Source organism: Armigeres subalbatus, chromosome 1 (genome assembly GCF_024139115.2).
Source record: "Armigeres subalbatus isolate Guangzhou_Male chromosome 1, GZ_Asu_2, whole genome shotgun sequence".
NCBI lineage: Eukaryota > Metazoa > Arthropoda > Insecta > Diptera > Culicidae > Armigeres > Armigeres subalbatus.
The window spans coordinates 118,694,230-118,711,872 of NC_085139.1; the positions used below are offsets into that span (position 1 = coordinate 118,694,230).

A 17,643-nucleotide genomic window follows, 5' to 3' on the forward strand; every position below is an offset into this window, starting at 1 on the left:
GTAAGCAAGTCCTTACATTTTTCAAACGTTTTTACGAATAATGGAGTATGTTCCACTACTTCGCCTTTGCGTAACTGAGCCGTTAATGGCTTAGTGATTTTAGCAAAGTCTAGAATAAATCTACGATAGTACCCTAGGATTCCAAGAAATCCTTTGAGTTCCTTCTGAGTTTTCGGAAGGGGCCAGTTTCGAATGGCTACTATCTTGTCGGGGTTTGGTTTTACACCCTCGGCAGTGACAATGTGACCTAAGAAAGCAACTTCCTTTTTAAGGAATTCACATTTGTCTAACTGTAATTTTAGGTTCACTTCTTCTAATGCTCGTAATATTTTTCCCAAGTTTTCTAAGTGTTCCTGTAGAGAAGTAGAATAAACAATGATATCGTCCATATAAATGAGACAACATTTGCCTATGAATTTTCGGAGAACATGGTCCATAACGCGTTGGAAAGTAGCCGGCGCGTTTTTAAGACCGAATGGCATACGTAAATATTCGTATAGGCCATGATCTACTTGGAAAGCTGTTTTCTGTACGTCTCTCGAATCCACCTCGATTTGATGGAAGCCGGATGCCAAATCCAACGTACTGAAATACTGGCATTTACCCAGCTTGTCTAATATCTCGGTGATATTAGGTAGAGGGTATTTATCGTCTACAGTTTTGCTGTTCAATTTTCGGTAATCAACTACGAGGCGCCACTTTCGCTTGCCTGAGGCGTCTAATTTCTTAGGTACAATCCATATGGGCGACGCCCACGGGGAGGTACTGGGTCTGATTATACCTTGGGCTAGCAATTTGGAAATTTGTGTTTGGACTTCCTCTTTATGAACAAACGGGTATCTGTAGCTTTTAGTGTAAATTGGCAATTCATCGCTGGTATTAATACGATGTTTAACAACATTAGTAAAGGAAAGATCATCTCCGTCCCTGTAGAAAGCTGCGGGGTAGCTTCGGAGTAATTGGAAAAGTTTAGATCGTTCTTCAGTATTGAGATGATCAGAACGAACTTCACTTACAATGTCTCGTGTATAAACAGTATTGTGGGGGTTCGAAGGGAACTTTACTTCCTCAAAATTGTTAATATCCATGATGAGTTGTTCGTAATTAATAGTCTCAATAATAGGAGCTTGTTGAGTACTAACAAAAGAAGGCTAGCTTTATTATTACGAACGCTGTAAAGTCCTGAAGGGATGTACACATTGGAAGAAATTTGCATATCATTTTCCAAGTAAAAGTCTCCAGAGCAAATGGATGACTCGATTTCCTTAATGGTATGGATGGAATCATGAAAATTTAATTCCACGGTGTCGGGGTATTTTTTCATTAGGGGAATCGTTTTGCCATTTATAATGAGACTATTGGAATTTGTATCGATGATACATCCAAGTTTGTGGAGTGTTTGATAACCAATCAAACCGTCAAAAATGTATGGAATTTAAATAAGTTAAATTTTTGACAAGGGACGTCAACGTTGTATTGCATGAAGGGGTTTAAAATAGTGAATTGATTAATCTTGCAAGAACCATTAATGTTCTTGACTAAGTGCTTTGCACCAAACTGTATCAATTCTGCAGGAACGACTTGTGGGGAAATATAGTTTTGGTTTGCTCCTGTGTCAATTAAAAATCTGAGTGGAGCATATGAGCCTAACTTTACTTCTAAATATGGCAGAAAACTCAATCCATTTCCTGTTGTTCTATCTCCTGATGAAAATTTAGGTTTTCTTCTCCGTTATCGCCTTCCTCTACAACATTTTCCTCGACGACATCGGAAGGTTCCGCGTATTCATTATGAACATTAATTTGGTGGAATCTTCTCACATTCGAACCAGAGGATGCTTCTTGTTTGATGGCAAGTGGTGAGCCTTGTTGGGGATTTCGGTTGCTATTGGGATTAAAACGATTATCTTGGGAAGGTGGGCGTGAGAAGTTGTTATTGATAGGAGGTGCTGGTTTGAAGTTATTATTGGGAGGACCGGATGGTCTATTTTGGTAAGGATTTGGATTATTGAATGGTCGATGGTTGTTAGGGTAATAGGACTGTTTTAGTGGAGGGTTTTGAATTCTAGGCTCATTGACTTTAGCTAAATGTTTAAGTTTTTCTCGCTTTCTTTCGGCTGCGTTGGATTGCTCCAGCGCATGTTGGTATGCTGACAACAAACTGTTAGGTCGGCTAGTTCGAGTCAAAGAGGAAATGGGTTCATGTAACCTTGCGTCTATGTACGCGTTCATAATCATTGCTTCGTAGGAAGCCACAATTGCTTTCGCGCATGGTTGGAGGTTCGGATCCAAATTAATTTTAGCATTGAGGTCCGAAAGGATCTCAGAACATTGCTCATAAAATTGTTCAACACTTGAGCTTCCTTGTTTCACATACGGGATCTTACTAATTATGGTTGCAAGATCACGTTTATCACCAAACCGATCAATAAGTTGGGATTTAATGTGATCCCAATCACATTTTGTTTGATTATTTATCAAAATTTCACTTGCTTTTCCTGTAATCTTATCCCTGATTACTGAGGACCAAATATTTACTGCGGCATCTCTGTCGTCTGCGGGGACGCGCGCTTTAGCACAATCTAACTTTTGCTGCACGGAATTAATCCAAGCAGGCAATCCTTTGGCATCACCGTCATATCCCGGTATCAACTTTATGATATCAGGGATGCGTGTTATGTCAAAGGTTGTAGCTTGCTGCGGACTGGTACTAGGTCCAGCCGGAATGTTTAATAACCTTTCTATTTGAATTCTTTGTTGCTCCAGTCGATGCTGGAGTTCCTCTACCTGATGTTCTAAGTTTTGATTTTTGGCCATCTTAGACCTCAGTAACATACACTTTCACTTATATAAAATAAAATTGACTTACGTTTAATTTGCCGATGTTCCCTCGGCTGATTCTGTCCAGTTGAATCCTGTGTAGTTCCTAGACGCTTGGTAGTCTCCGTGGGGTGTATCCTCGATCCGTCGATAATCCGTCGATGGTGTCCTAGATGCCACAATTTCACTTTGTTTCACTTTCGGCTGGAACACACAACACACGCGGAGCAAAAACCGAAGCGCTTATCCGTACGACTGCGCCAGTTATATTATCTATCTAGCCAAAAGGCTTTTTAAAAAATTAAACTATTAAAGGAGTTCGAAAAACAGAACTTCACGGACCAACGATTACGAACAGAATGAAATTTATTGTACATTGGAACTTACGAGTACCCTATTTCTGCTGATTAATAATTTATTGCCCTAGCTGTCGTCAACGTCGTGATTCCTGCTGATTGGGCATCCTACTTCTGGACTGCTGATATGGGAAACGATGGTGTCGGGTTAACGTCGGTTAAGGTGCACATGTGTTGTTGTTGATGTTGCTGTTGGTATCGGCGGCTGACGGCAATGCATTGACGGTGCCCAGTGCAAGGGCTATTTGTTGTTGTTGTTGTTGTATAATTTGCAGCTTATTGCGTAGTAGCTCGGTGGAAGGATTATCGTGGTTCGATGGGTGTTCGATAACTTATATAATACTCAAAATGAATAGTTTTTTCTTAAGGTGCTTTCATCTAACATAAGGGTAGATCCATTAATTACGTAATGCAAAAATTGGGCATTTTCAACCCCCCCCCCCCCCACAAATCAACTATTATTTATCGTTAAAATTATCTAAAATGTAAAGCTTTCTACCAAAGTGCCTGCTGGACGCCAGTATGCAGGAGAACATGCATTATAGGACTCTTCGTAACATGCACCTGAAACACGTTTAAATTGGTTCAAACGGCGATCTTGAGGTCCTGCGGCCAAAGTTTGATTGTAATTGAGATACTAACATATTCCAATCGCTTAACATGAACTTGAGACGGATGAAAAAGGAGTGACCAAAATGAAGTTATGTTTTTATGCATCAGACATTTATTGGTCACCCCATGTACAGTATATGGATGAACCATTAATTGCCAACTTTCAGGCTGTTTTTAATGATATCGATAAGATTGCGAAACAATGTTAATTTCTGGTTTAATCTATGCCAGTTAAGCAAATAAATGCATTTAAATGAATGTGGATACGTGTAGGTAAGTCATACCATTGAGATCTGTAGGTGGCCATTTTTAAATAAGGAGAAAATGACTCTGTCCAAAATATTTCATTTTCCATGTCGAAATTATATATTTGATGTCCAAAAAGAAAATATTTCAGTTCGCAGTATATCACAGTTTACACCTAGTAAACGTAATTTACTCAAAAATTGGGCAATGGAGACACAAGACATAGGTTATCTATTTGGAAGAACCTAGTGGTTTTCAATTGGTTTATACTATTCAATCTCGATATTTTTTCTAATGAATGTCCTGCGCTTGTCCAAGTTACATCATTTACCCTATAGATCATCCCCTGCATTGCGACGTTCTACTAGCAGCCATCATCGCCATCTCGGTTCTTTGGGCGGAGAAGGGCGGCAAGGGCTCTCAAACCGCCAACTTAGGCAAGTTCACGTGCTATCTATACTGTATCTGTCCCTGAAAATTAAACTAGTCGCAGCCCAGCCGTTTCGTTCTTAATTCGATAACCAAGTCACCCACAAAGTGCAAACATGCAAGTTTCTTGTTGCTACTTTATTGGGGGATGTATTGAAGCTGTTTCTAGAACAAATCCAATACATTTCAATTCTTGCGTTTTAATTCGTCATAATAACCATTAGGCGATAACAATACTTCCGCCTTACCAACAACTATGTGTTTACTTTGCTCGATTAGGTAGTTCAATAGGTATACAGTTCAATAAGTAGATTTGGCTTCACTCTTTGCGTAACTCTACATGTATTTAGACTCTGACAATATGTTGTGATTTATTTTATTAGGGAGCGTCCACAAGTTACGTAACGCTTAGAGGGGGTGGGCGGTTGATTGAAGTGTTACGATTCATACAAAATTTTCAGATGTTTCATACAAAAAGTGTGGCATAGGGGGGCGGGTTGAAAATGCCCAATTTTTGCATTACGTAATTAATGGATCTACCTTTATGTTAGATGAAAGCACCTTAAGAAAAAACTATTCATTTTGAGTATTATATATGCTACATAATGTGTTGCATTGTGAGAATTATTAATCATTGATATTGTGATATTGTCGTCTGATCTTTTATCTCTCATATCAATCATGTCCATATCTCATTTTGCTATCTAATCAAAATTTGATATTATTGAGCTATTTTCGTCTACTCAGGTTTCACGATCAAAATATCACAAGGCAGTCAATACGCCGCTTGGTGCGTTTTGGCAGCACCCCGACCAAATAACAAACCAGAAGTAGGTTGTTCTTAGCCAGTCAGTGATGGGAAATTTCATTCAGATGTCATTGGACTTACTTGCTAATGACTTTATTCCCAAGTTATTTTGAGCTATGAATACAACTACTTGGCTATTGTAGACAAAATGCAAAACGCAATGAAAACACATTTGCGGGATTTAACAGATGGACCAAATCTTACGAGGAAACCTCGTCATATATAGCAATGGACAACACATTGGACGTGCCTCTTGGGCACAGAGAGAACGTCAGTTTTGAATTAGTTTAGTGTGTGACTAATTTTTTATTTTGTATATTTATAAAACTTTTTATGTAATAATTGTTGAAGTACCATTAAATATTTTAAAGTGAAATCAGCACCTACCTGAAACCTGGATACCAGGTTGGCTGCAGCATCGATACACCTATGTCTGGCGTATTGTAGAGCTCCATAATTGTCAGTCTTGGGCGATGTTCCTCCAGTTCCCCGAACGTTTAAGGTCCACAGGTCCGATTCCACCGTGCGCAGCCAGCGTGTTCGTGGCCTGCCTTGAAATCGCCGGCCTCTATCCGGTTCTCTATTGAAAATTGTTTTCGCTATTCTTTATTCCGACATTCGCACTAAGTGACCAGCCCACTGAAGTATGCCGTATGTTATACGATTCACAATATTTTCTTCTTTGTATACTTGATACGGCTCATGATTCATGCGTCTGCGGCACACACCATTTTTCTAGTTTCCTTCCGAGTATTGTATGCAGCACTTTTAGCTCGAAAACCCCGAAGGCTCTCCGGTCCGCCTCTTCTAACGTCCATGCTTCATGTCTATAAAGGGCCACTGGTAGAATCAGAGTTTTATATAGAGCAAATTTCGTTTCCGTCTGCATGTTGCGGGACCTAAGCTGGTTACGTAATCCGTAGAACGCCCTATCGCTGCAGCAATACGTCTTTTCACATCACGGGAAACGTCATCGTCACATGGTACAAACGTTCCAAGGTAAGCAAATTCTTCAACGACTTCGCTTGGCGGAGGATGACGCGCGAATAATTCCGGTAGTTATTTCTGCAACCGGAATCGTCCCGAAATCTCTTTTGAGATCTTTAGGAGAGCTGGAACTATCTCAAAACTTTTTTCTTCTTCATTGGCTCTACATTCCAACTGGAACTTGGCCTGCTTTTCAACTTTGTATTCTATTAGCATTTCCTAAGTGATCAATTGAAAGCTGCTCTATGCACGCCATTGCATGAGTATGTATCTTGTATGACAAGTACAATGGATTGGATACACTATGCCCAGGTAGTTCAGAACCGGACCGGACCGAGAATCGAACTCGCCATCCCCGGATTGGCATTCCTACGCCTTTGCTCGTAAGGCTACTGGAGACCTCAAAACCTCCATAGCAGCCAAAAGACAGTGGTTTTTGAAACTTGCAGTTGCAGCATTGTAAGAAGGTTCCTGAACCACCAAAATTAATACATCCGGTGCCAATGCTTATTAGGGTCTGTTCAAATATTACGTAATTTGCGTAACAAATCGTAACAAAAATGAAACTACCCCCACCCCCTATTGCGTATTATGTAATATTTGAACAAACCCTTATAGGATTTAAGACAACCGACGAATGAGATCCACAGACCCTAATCCTCTTTGGCATCTAAATTGCCTGGGATAGGTGAAAATTCCCAGCACGTTTGCTGATACTTCAAAACTCTAAAATTATAATAAAACAATCCCATAAAATTCGATATTAATCCTGATGAATTACCTTTATACTTGCTTTTTAGTTTGGTTCTAGAAGATTACAATGCTAGTACAAACGCATGGATGGAGACAGAGTCGACGACTAATTTATCGGAGACGGATACGTCAATTAGCGACCCGAAGAAAGTGAGTAAGTATCCAAAGCTCGTTTCGAACTTATTCCCAAATGGTTTGACTGTCCATTACTAGGGGATAATTTTTATTAAGAAATTAAAATAAATACTTTCCCTGAAATTCAACATTTTGACGATAATCTCAGAAATCTGCCAACAAAAAAGAGTAAAATAAATTCCATTCTATCCATGTTGGTACTTTGCACAACAAAATCCATACAAATACAAATCTTTAGTAGCTATATCTCTATTGGATTTAATTCTATATCAACAGAACGAAGAGTGCGAAACAACGTCCGTAGCACTAGAGTCAATTCCGCCTACACACCCCACAATCGATTGTCACGGTATAAAACGGCGCTGAATAGTATTATACCCTTCCGAACAAGTAATACAGGGTAAGAATAACTAATAATTATCTTTTAGTAACAATGCTTTCCATTGAAAATCATTTTTCTGTTCTAGAAAAAGAGATCTTCCGGTGGACAATGTCGGATGTTTATCAAACAGCTCCTTCTCGTGGGTACGAAAGTTTCTTATCACATCGGAACAACAGAGAAACTATCAAAGTTTACCAATGAACGCAAACAGCGCCAGCTCGAATGATGCCTTTCTTCTCCCGAAGCAACCTTTCAGTGATAGCTGTGAAGAAAATTGCCGCCGACTTCTCGGTATCTACAAGGACGAGGAAAGCCTTAACGGGCGCAAGAAGGTGTCCATGTTCAAAGTGGTCTGGCGCTTCACGAAAACTCGTCTCCTGATAGCATCAATGTTCCACTGCTTGGCCATACTGCTGGCATTTGCGGGCTTACACGTGTTTGCGAATTTAACCATCGAATCCATGCAGACTGTGGTGGCCAAAGGTTGTGCCAACTGCAGTGCCATATCCAATTGCTCCAACGTTCCGGCGATGATTCTCGGCATACAGTTCAGCATGAATCGGGACGTTTGCAACAGTACCGCCACGGTGATGGCATCCGATGGAAGAACAGATCGTTTGTTACTTTCGATAGGAGTTTTCCTTTGTTTCTTCGTGGCGTTTTTGTTCAATAGTGTGAAAAATTGGCTCAACCTCAGAACATCTATTCGACTGAGAACAGCGATCTTGTCATCTGTGTATAAACGTGCTATGAAAAGTAGCATTACCAACCAGGTTTCGGCTCACCAGATCATGACTATGGCGAATGAGGAAAGCGAATCCATATTCCAAATTGTGCAATCAGTGGTACACATGATTGGTATAATATTTGGAACCGTTCTATCATTCATATCGGGGTTGTGGCTATTGTCGTTCTCGGGCATCCTACCTATAGTAGGCTCCCTTCCTCTACTGCTATTGTTGCTGTTAACGGGAACAATTTCAAAAACTTACTACAGAAAATTTTTATCATTTGGAGCGCTGAAGCTGTCAACGGTTGAAGACCTTTTACTGAATTTCAAAAATATAAAAACTATTCAACTGGAAACGATAATCACCAAAATATTCGATGACTACCTCAGTCGTCAATATAAAGCTTATCAGTGGAGTCACATCTATTCTAGTAAATTTTCTGGAGGTGTGACATCCGCAATTCTGGTCGGTGGACTGTATCTGATATGGTGTGATGTGAACATTAAAACCGAGAGTACAGAAGTCCTTACTTTGCTGTTGATATACGTCTATCTTGTTCTGAGAATCACTGTAGACTTGTACCATTCGATCCACCATATTTTACAAGGTAAGGCATCGTTTGAAAAAATCAAGCGATCATACCAATTGACCACCCCCGATAATGTACGATTGAAGCCAAACCGAGAGAACTTGGTTGTTCAGATGAATGATTTAGAGGCAGAATGGCCTACCGTAGCTGGCGAAATATCAAACGGTTTCAAGTTATGCCTGGACAGCTTTGAAATAGTGAATGGACAAATTATTGGCGTAACGGGAAACTCGGGAGCAGGGAAAAGTACACTGCTGCATACAATACTAAGGAGCACGGAAGTTAGGAAAGGAAAAGTTCTTCAGAGAGGTAAACTTGCGTTCTTCCCGTCTAAATTAGTGTTGTTGAACGCGAGCCTGAAGGACAATGTTTTATTTGGAGAACCCATGGATACAAATAGGTAAGTAATATATGATTTAATATGGAAACGTAGTCAATATAAAAGGGAACTGTTCCTATTTCTTCTCACTGTTACAAACTCATCTCAACTCGGAACATGATGATCAGACGCGATATTAGAGCTACGTTTATTCCGAAGGCTCCGTTTCCATTTTCGGTTGTTATAGATGTACATAATTGATTTGGTTTTTGATAACGTCGTTACGGGAATTCCATCCCTAGTAAACGTCTACGAATTTAAGAGCGTTATAAAACAACAATTGTTACTTGGGATGTAACTTTGTGATCCAATTGAAGGGAGGAAGCAGTAAGCAGATCCCCTGATCATTATGTTGTTGTTTTTACAGAATTCTCCAAGGAGTTTCCCGTTTAGTTCATTTATCCGAGATCATGGCGTCCCATTATGTATATTATAATAATAATCCTCTAAATTTCCTTCTTTCTGGTATTGCAGCAACTAGTCCATATTGGCTTAAGACATTCCCGTGCAGTGGTAACTCGTAATGGAAACACCATTTTTAATAACCCTCTTTTGCTTCTAGTACAAATCATCAGTACTAATACTACCTTTACTTTCTTTGACCACACGTCTATTTCAATGTGTAACTATAAATGTCAAACAACCAGCAACAAAAACTAGAAACCGAAACGGAATAGTATCGATAAACTCTTCTTAACTGTTCACCTTACGAATCCACGGTAAAATAATAATTCTTGTGACCGTTCTACTATTGTGGAGAAATTAAAATCTTGCCTGCGGACGTTCTACTTCAGAGTTCTCATCATTTCGGTCTGTAGTAATACTATTCTTCTTGCGGGTGTCCCACGAACGCAGAGGAAGACAACTTGAATGCGGGCGTCCCACCACGCAAAATTGTGATCATTCCGATCCACAATAACACTATTCTTCTTGCGGGCGTCCCACCAACGCAGAGGTAGAATCTACTGAATGCGGGCGTCCCAGCACGCAGAATTGTGTCATTCCGATCCACAATAACACTATTCTTCTTGCGGGCGTCCCGCCAACGCAGAGGAAGAATCTACTGAATGCGGGCGTACCACCACGCAGAATTGTGATCATTCTTTAACTAAACCAATAAAACTCTCTTTATTGAACTCCTCGTTGAACTCGCATTCTTAAAATTTTGGCATGGCATAGTTACGGTGTACTTCATTGATTGGACACTAATGATACTCATGTTCAAGCTTGTAAAATGTCATCTGCATGACATTTGACTAATTTGTTCATAACTTTCTTCAGAAGCCAAATTTATTGCATAATTTTAAATGTACTCATAACGTTTGAGTAGGGCTATATTTTTGTCCAAGGGTACATTGCTCTAAATATAACATCTGAGGCTGGAGAGTGAAAACACTCCAAAATGTCACGTGTCATTTGACATAATGTCATTTGAATGACATTTTACCTCCCACGCCCCAGATTACATATTTACAGCAATGTGTTGTTAGACAAAGTTGTAGGCACATTTAAGCGCTATAAGTTCATCATACCTCATGAATTGATAGATACCTTCTGAAAAAAAATCTGGGAAAATTATACATACGAATGCAAATGACATTTTACAACACTGCTCATGTTTTTCTTTTGAAACCCTTATTCAGATTGCTATCAGAAATCAAGGTGGGTGTGGTACTTGATTTCAATCTAGGATAAAAATCACAAAAGCATGAGGATTACTACTCCTGCCCACGCCCATCTTCACCGTAACCTGGTAGAGGAAGGAAGTGTTGATGTAATACTTACTTAACGAGAGGCCCCCGACTCAGCGACACCCTCATAAGTACCACGGAAGGTATTCGTTAGGTCAGGATTTGCCTGTAGCTGACAATTTGACCGTGGTAGATCTTACACCGTATGAACTCGCATCCTTAAAATTTTCAACGGAAAGAACAACAACATTCAAAAAGTACTTTTTTCGAATTTTAGTAACACAGGCTATCAACAAAATTCACCTAATCTAAATATTGCTTTGTAATTACAATAATCCACGCGGTATTGTAGATATTTTATGTCACAGAATCATTCGATTTCACTACACTCTGATACGTACAAGAAGCAGTGCGATGGCATATTCAACAATTGTAATCAAGAAGAAAATTCTGAAAACAACGACATTTAACATAACACATAGTTTTGAAAATGGAACTTGTAAACAGTTATTGTTCCCATAAGTAAATTTCAAATTTTCATACTTCTTACTGAAAATCACTCCCATACTTTTTCAATGGTACTTTCAATTTTATTAATAATTTTATTTTGTGTGTATTAATAATTACACTTTAATTAAAAAAATCTTACTAAAACCGGTTCATATCGCCTTGTTCCGAAGTTAACCACTTGGTATAATCCAACAACAAACAAATATAACCGGCGGTAGTGAGTCAACGTATACAGCTTTCCACTTTCACCATAATGGTGGCTGCTATAAATAATTTTGACAGTAACTGCTTCCAGGCACTGAACTGGAATTTTACTTTATACACTTAATATATTTGTTACATTTGACTTGAATGCCTTCAATGTGATTATTTAAAGTTAATTTTTGATCTAGCAGAAGTTCTAAATATTTGGAACCCTACAGACAATATGTCTGCTAGAAGCTTTCAAATAAGAAGCTCTCGGATTCGGTAAAAATTATAAGCTGAGTTTTGGAAGCATTCGGGGAAATTTTCCATTTTGGCAAGTGGAAAAAGTATCCAAACTTTTTTTGCAATCTACTACTAATGACACGAAGGCTTCGCCCTTTGACGGAAACAAAGATTTTTGACACCCTGGTGGTAAATCAAGTAAGACAGAAGTAAAAATGTTATACAATATGGGCCTCGGTATTGTCGGCGTAGCACCAAGTTAGAATTCGGAAGTAGGGACTTCCGAACCGAACTTTCTTCCGAAGTTTTATTTGTCAAACTAATTGATGCGTTGTTTAGCGCATCTTTAGGCGAATCCAGCGCACTACTTCCGAAGTTGGGAAAGTTGCCTGTATCTGGAGAAAAATCCAACTTCGGTATAAAAAGCGGTATAAATTTATTCCGGATACACAATATGTTGCCTTGGGGAACACCAGCTCTTACAGGTAATCTATCAGATCTCGAATTCTGATAGTTTACCTGCAGTAAGCGATCTGATAAATAATTTTGTATCAGTTTAATAATGAACAGAAGAAAATTAAAATTCATCAATTTTACAATCAAACCTTCATGCCAAACACTGTCAAATGTTTTCTCTATATCAATTTCTATTTGTTAAATAATTTAACCAAAAAGGATAAAGAGCTCTCAGGAAGTTTTTTTTATAAGTATGTAGAAAATACCTTCATCACCCGGGCTTTCATATTTTTAAATTTTCTAGTAATAGATCTCACTTCATCCAAATTAGTTCCTAACGAAGGGTCAAAAACAATCTCTTGATTAAGAATGTCTTCGAACTTTTTGCGTGACCTGATCCTCAATTGGACGAGTGAGACCTAGACTAAAATTATGGGCACTCTCGAACTGCTGAGCAAGTTTTTTTTTAATTAAATTTGATTTCCCTCTTTAAGCGCTGGAATTGGCTTTTGAGGTTTTTTAAAATGTTTCGTTAATTTCCAAAAGGGTTTCGAACTGGGATCCAACTTCGAGACATTATTCTCAAGGTTGGTATTTCTCAGAATAGCGAAGCGAAATATGTTTACCCGGCGAATCTGGGATCCTTTTGGAATTTCTCGTCATCAATTTTGCACGGGAAGTCAAAACTTTTTTGCGTGAAGGGCATTCCCACAAATTGGATTTATGATTGCCCCCACAATTGGCACATTTAAATTTTTTGGAATCTTCTCTCACAGAACAGGCGTCCTTGCCTTGGCGTGAGAGGTTCCACCACAAATCATGCATTTAGCATCCAGTTCCGTGACCCCACTTTTGGCACTAACGGCATTGGGTGGGGTTTTGAAAATTTCTCCCAGGCCTGCGGAAATGTTCCCAGGTAACACAGACATGGGGCATAATACAGGCCTTTTCTAAACTTTTCATATTATTTAGTTCACTTTTGTTAAAGTAAACTAAATAAAATTCTTAAGAAATACCCCTCTTGGAAGTACCACACATTGGAACAACTCAGAAAAAAGACGGTCAAAACCTCATTGTGGCGTTTGATACAGATTTAGATCCATGATTTGTTCATAGAATGTGTTCAAAAAGATGCCCGACAAAATCTAGACCGTGAAATCCACTATTATGTTTCAATGCGATACCCGAGCAAAAAAAAATTTTTTCTACGAATTTTTTTGGTTCGGGGTTTTGACAATGTTTTAGAATATTGTGTTTTGAGAAATTTTGCTGTAGATACTGTACTGTACCCTTAGACTTAGACTGGACTGACTGTACATATCAATGATTACTACTCCGTGATTGATCAGAACTGGTGCAAATTGCACTACGATCCAAGTGAATAGTGGTTGGGATTTAAGGGTCTGTTCACAAATTACGTAACGCAAAAATCGGAGTTTTTGACCCCCTCCCTCCCCCACGTAACAAAAAGTAACATTTTTGTACCCCCTCCCTCCCCCATATAACGCGTAACTGTGAAAAATTTGAAGGCTATTTTTTTTTTCAAGCATGTGGATTTTTGGTATTTGTTTGAACATTGCTAGGTTTAGGATAACAATAACATGATCAAAACCCAAGGATTGAAAAATTATTCTATTCCATTCTATTCAGACTATTAGACAATGTAGCTAGTTGAAGCACGACAGAAATTCCGGTTCAGAGAAGTACCGGAGCTCAATAGTCTGTCGGGAATATGTACATGTCGGTTTCTTATGGAATCCAATGTTACTACCAAATCCTGAAAGCTGCACCAGAACATGTATAGCCAGTGTTCAGCTCCTTCAGCTTTACCTAAAATACGGACTTTTTGTTTTCCTGTTCTAAAGTTCTGTAAACCCCAAACTTTTGATAACACATAACGACAAAATCCGTCGACAAAATTAACAAGATGTGAGGCCACTTATGAGTAGCTCGTGTACTGCCGTTCTAGGAATGCTTGTACTTAATCAGAAATAAGATTATTAGGTACTTTGCGATTTCAGCGTAAATCATTTTAGAAATTCCTGCTCAAACAGGCATTTCCTGGGAAATCACTGAATGTATCTGTCATATAAGGGTATTAATTGTGGAGAATAACGTTTGCTTGCGTGGTCCAGAATTAAGAAAATGGCATTAGAATCCTCAATTTCCATTGCTAGCGTAGGGAATTTGGAAACACACATTTTCATTGAAATCAGTCTAGTTTTTCATTCGGAAATAGAAATCGAGGTCATGAGTGACAATTATAATAATTTATGTCTCGCATTGTTTAAGCAAATCGGTCCCGCTATTTGCTTGATTTCGTTAATGACAAATACGATCAACATATTCCTCATAATGCCTAACTTTTTTCACTTTTTTCAAGTGGATAGATCAAAATTTAATTTCTTGGAATTAAAACTCTCTAAGTTGCCTTCCTAATCAGAAAACAAAATTCCAATAAGTGTCGTCCCATGAAATAGCATATTATTATGTGATATTATGCAGAAATGGAGAAGAAAAAGCGCATTAGGAATTCAGCAATATGGCAAACAGACTTGATACTGTTTTCAATAATCGGTATCTCCAAGAATTTTTGAGAAATATACATCAAAACAGACAACTGTGAGATAAAAAGTGACTACTGAGCAGTTGAGCGGTTAGGTGTTTTCGTATTCATCGTCTTGATCAAGATATGTCAGCAACTGGTTCAATCATTCATGAAAAAATTCAAATTCAAATTCAAAAAGCAAAAATTTTCATTTGCGTTATGCGTAAAATTTGGTAGTAGACACCCCCTCCCACACCTTTTAGTGTAACAAAATATAACGCAAGTTGGACCTCCCCCTCCCCCCAAACCCGTTACGTAATTTGTGAACGGACCCTTACCATCGAAGTGCACGTCGAGCAGCTCGCAAATGTTGATCAATAACGGCGCCGGCCAAGTCCTTACAGTCAGTTGGGAAAGGGATGGAATGTTAGTGTGTGATTATTATTGCTACTAGAGACCGAGAATACCTCTGCATCTCCACAATTACCACGGGAAGGAAGTTGTGTTAGGTGGGTGGGGTAATAAGTAACATAGATCGGGATTCACCATGGAAAGTGATGTGACCTATGCAACTTCACAAAGTGATCGATTGTTCATTTGAATTCCGGATTAGGAGCCCGCGTCATCTTTTTTTGACGTAAGGAATGTAAAAAAGAAACGAGATTAAAATTGAAAATAAAGTAATATTCACGGCTGTTCAACCACATTGATAGTAATCGGAAAGCTAATGTCAATCAGCAACCCCTATTTTATCTCTATTTGAAGTTAAATATGAATGTTCAGCCAGACATATTTTGTTACTTTACTTTTATTTTACATGTCGTTTATTTTGCATTACTTTCGCGCGCATGTGCGTGTCGCTTGTCGTGACCAGTATACCGTAATCAGGATCTCACTGGTATTAATCCTGATGTGCCGATTGGCACTCGTGTTGGGCTTGTGCGCTTTGAGTGGCACACGGTCGCTTCCCAGTCGACATAAAATCGTACATGGTGCAATACACTCTAACTTTCACCTACTCAGTGACTGAGTAAAATTGTATTGCCGTCTATTTTCTTCCCACGGAAATTTTACTCAATTTCCGTCAGAAGCAGGATTACTCATAGTTTTGAGTTGCCCTGCTTTTGACGGAAATTGAGTAAAATTTCCGTGGGATAGAAAGAGAGAGCAATACAATTTTACTCAGTCGCTGAGTAGGTGAAAGTTAGCGTGTACAAGGTGCTAAATTGGAGACGATACACATACATGTTGTATGGAGAAGTACCTCTATCGCCTCCACTTCAGCATCCTACACGACACATGCAGCTTTTTGTAGAGGTTTACAAAGCCCACTGTCAAACCCAACCACATCCTAGGCAGGCCCCCTAACTCGCAGTGGCCATGGGAAGGGGTCGTCAAGTCCTTTTGACATATTAGTTAGATGACTAAACTGACTAAATGATTTAAACCATTCTTTTTCAACCATCAACAACTAATTGCACAGACGAAATATTTTCAATAATCACTTCGCATAGTAATGGTAATTTTCAATCAAAATTTCAGATACTATTCTGCTATCCATGCCATGAAACTCAACGAGGACATCCTGCAAGCAGCCGACGATATACCCATCACATATCTGGAACTGACGGCGCAACAGCTCGAACGTATAGCTCTGGCCCGTGCGATATACTGCCATCGACAGGTAGTGCTATTGGATGAACCATTCACGTGGTACACCAATCACAAAGAAGCGAAAGAATTGTTCCTGCAGATGATTAGCTGTTTCCAGCAGGATCACAAAACTGTCATTATGGTAACGCGTTGCGACGATGTAAGGTCAAATGTACATATTATTACAGCAAAATATTCACATTTTTTTTTCGTATCAGTATCTACAGCATTGTGATCGAGTCTTTCGAATGGAAAACGGACAAATTTATCGTGAAGGTAGCTATGCAGAAATCCTGAACATGCCGTCGCACATCGAAATGACCCGAAGATGTAACGTGGAAACAACCAGTCGTAGTGAGCACGAATCCTATGAAGGCAGTAGCCCGTCCGCATTATACATCGCTAGAATGAATAATTCAAAAGCCAATAGACATTCCAACCGATTCAGCAGAGAAATGGAAGACGTTGATCTTACGGCAGGGCAATCAATTACGACCAATATTCGAAGTTTCAGTCTATGCGACTATACAACCCTTGCGTTCCTCCATCTGGTTAACAACATCCTCTTCTTCGGGCCAATTTTTATACTGGTGGTCATTGTGGAGCAAGGCGATATAAATCCATGGCTCAGCACCATCTGCTTGGGAGTGATCTGCTGTGCTTTCGTGATGGATAGTTTTTCAAAAATCTATGTGGCTCGCGCAACGGCCCAACGAAACATATCCTACCAACAATCTTTACTAAAAACGGTATTGACATGCTCCTTAACGCAGCTTCTTTCGACAAGCGTATCAGATTTGGTGGATCTGTTCGCGGACACTATCTCCATGAGACTCTCCCTAATAAGCAACTGCATCCACTATGGGTGGATCATTGTACTGTCGACAAGTTTACTTGTAATTGCTAACTTTTGGACAGCACCGATCGCGCTAGTTTTGCCGATTTTGGCGGTTGTGTTGATATTATCGCTTAAGTACACCATGCAGCATTTATGTAATCACGAGCATCACTCTAGACGAAGCATGTTAACGATACTCACTAACCATTTGAGCGGACGCGTCGTAATACAATCTTTTGACTACGTGTCCAACTTCGTACATGAGTAAGTATTAAGCAATAAGGCCAATGTT

The 17,643-nt window shown here is 39.2% G+C and overlaps 1 protein-coding gene across 3 annotated transcripts in view; it reads left to right on the forward strand.

Moving 5' to 3' along the window:
- Positions 1-17,643, forward strand: part of LOC134205030 (ATP-binding cassette sub-family C member 12-like) — a 68,577-nt gene that overhangs the window by 32,144 nt on the left and 18,790 nt on the right. For 2 of the 3 annotated variants that reach the window (XM_062679893.1, XM_062679892.1), the window contains exons 2-6: positions 7,058-7,164; positions 7,422-7,545; positions 7,613-9,247; positions 16,403-16,673; positions 16,732-17,615. In XM_062679893.1, the coding sequence (XP_062535877.1) occupies positions 7,058-7,164; positions 7,422-7,545; positions 7,613-9,247; positions 16,403-16,673; positions 16,732-17,615 (3,021 nt within the window). Of the gene's footprint in view, positions 1-7,057; positions 7,165-7,421; positions 7,546-7,612; positions 9,248-16,402; positions 16,674-16,731; positions 17,616-17,643 lie in introns of those variants that run through there. The other variant, XM_062679894.1, reaches the window with a different exon arrangement.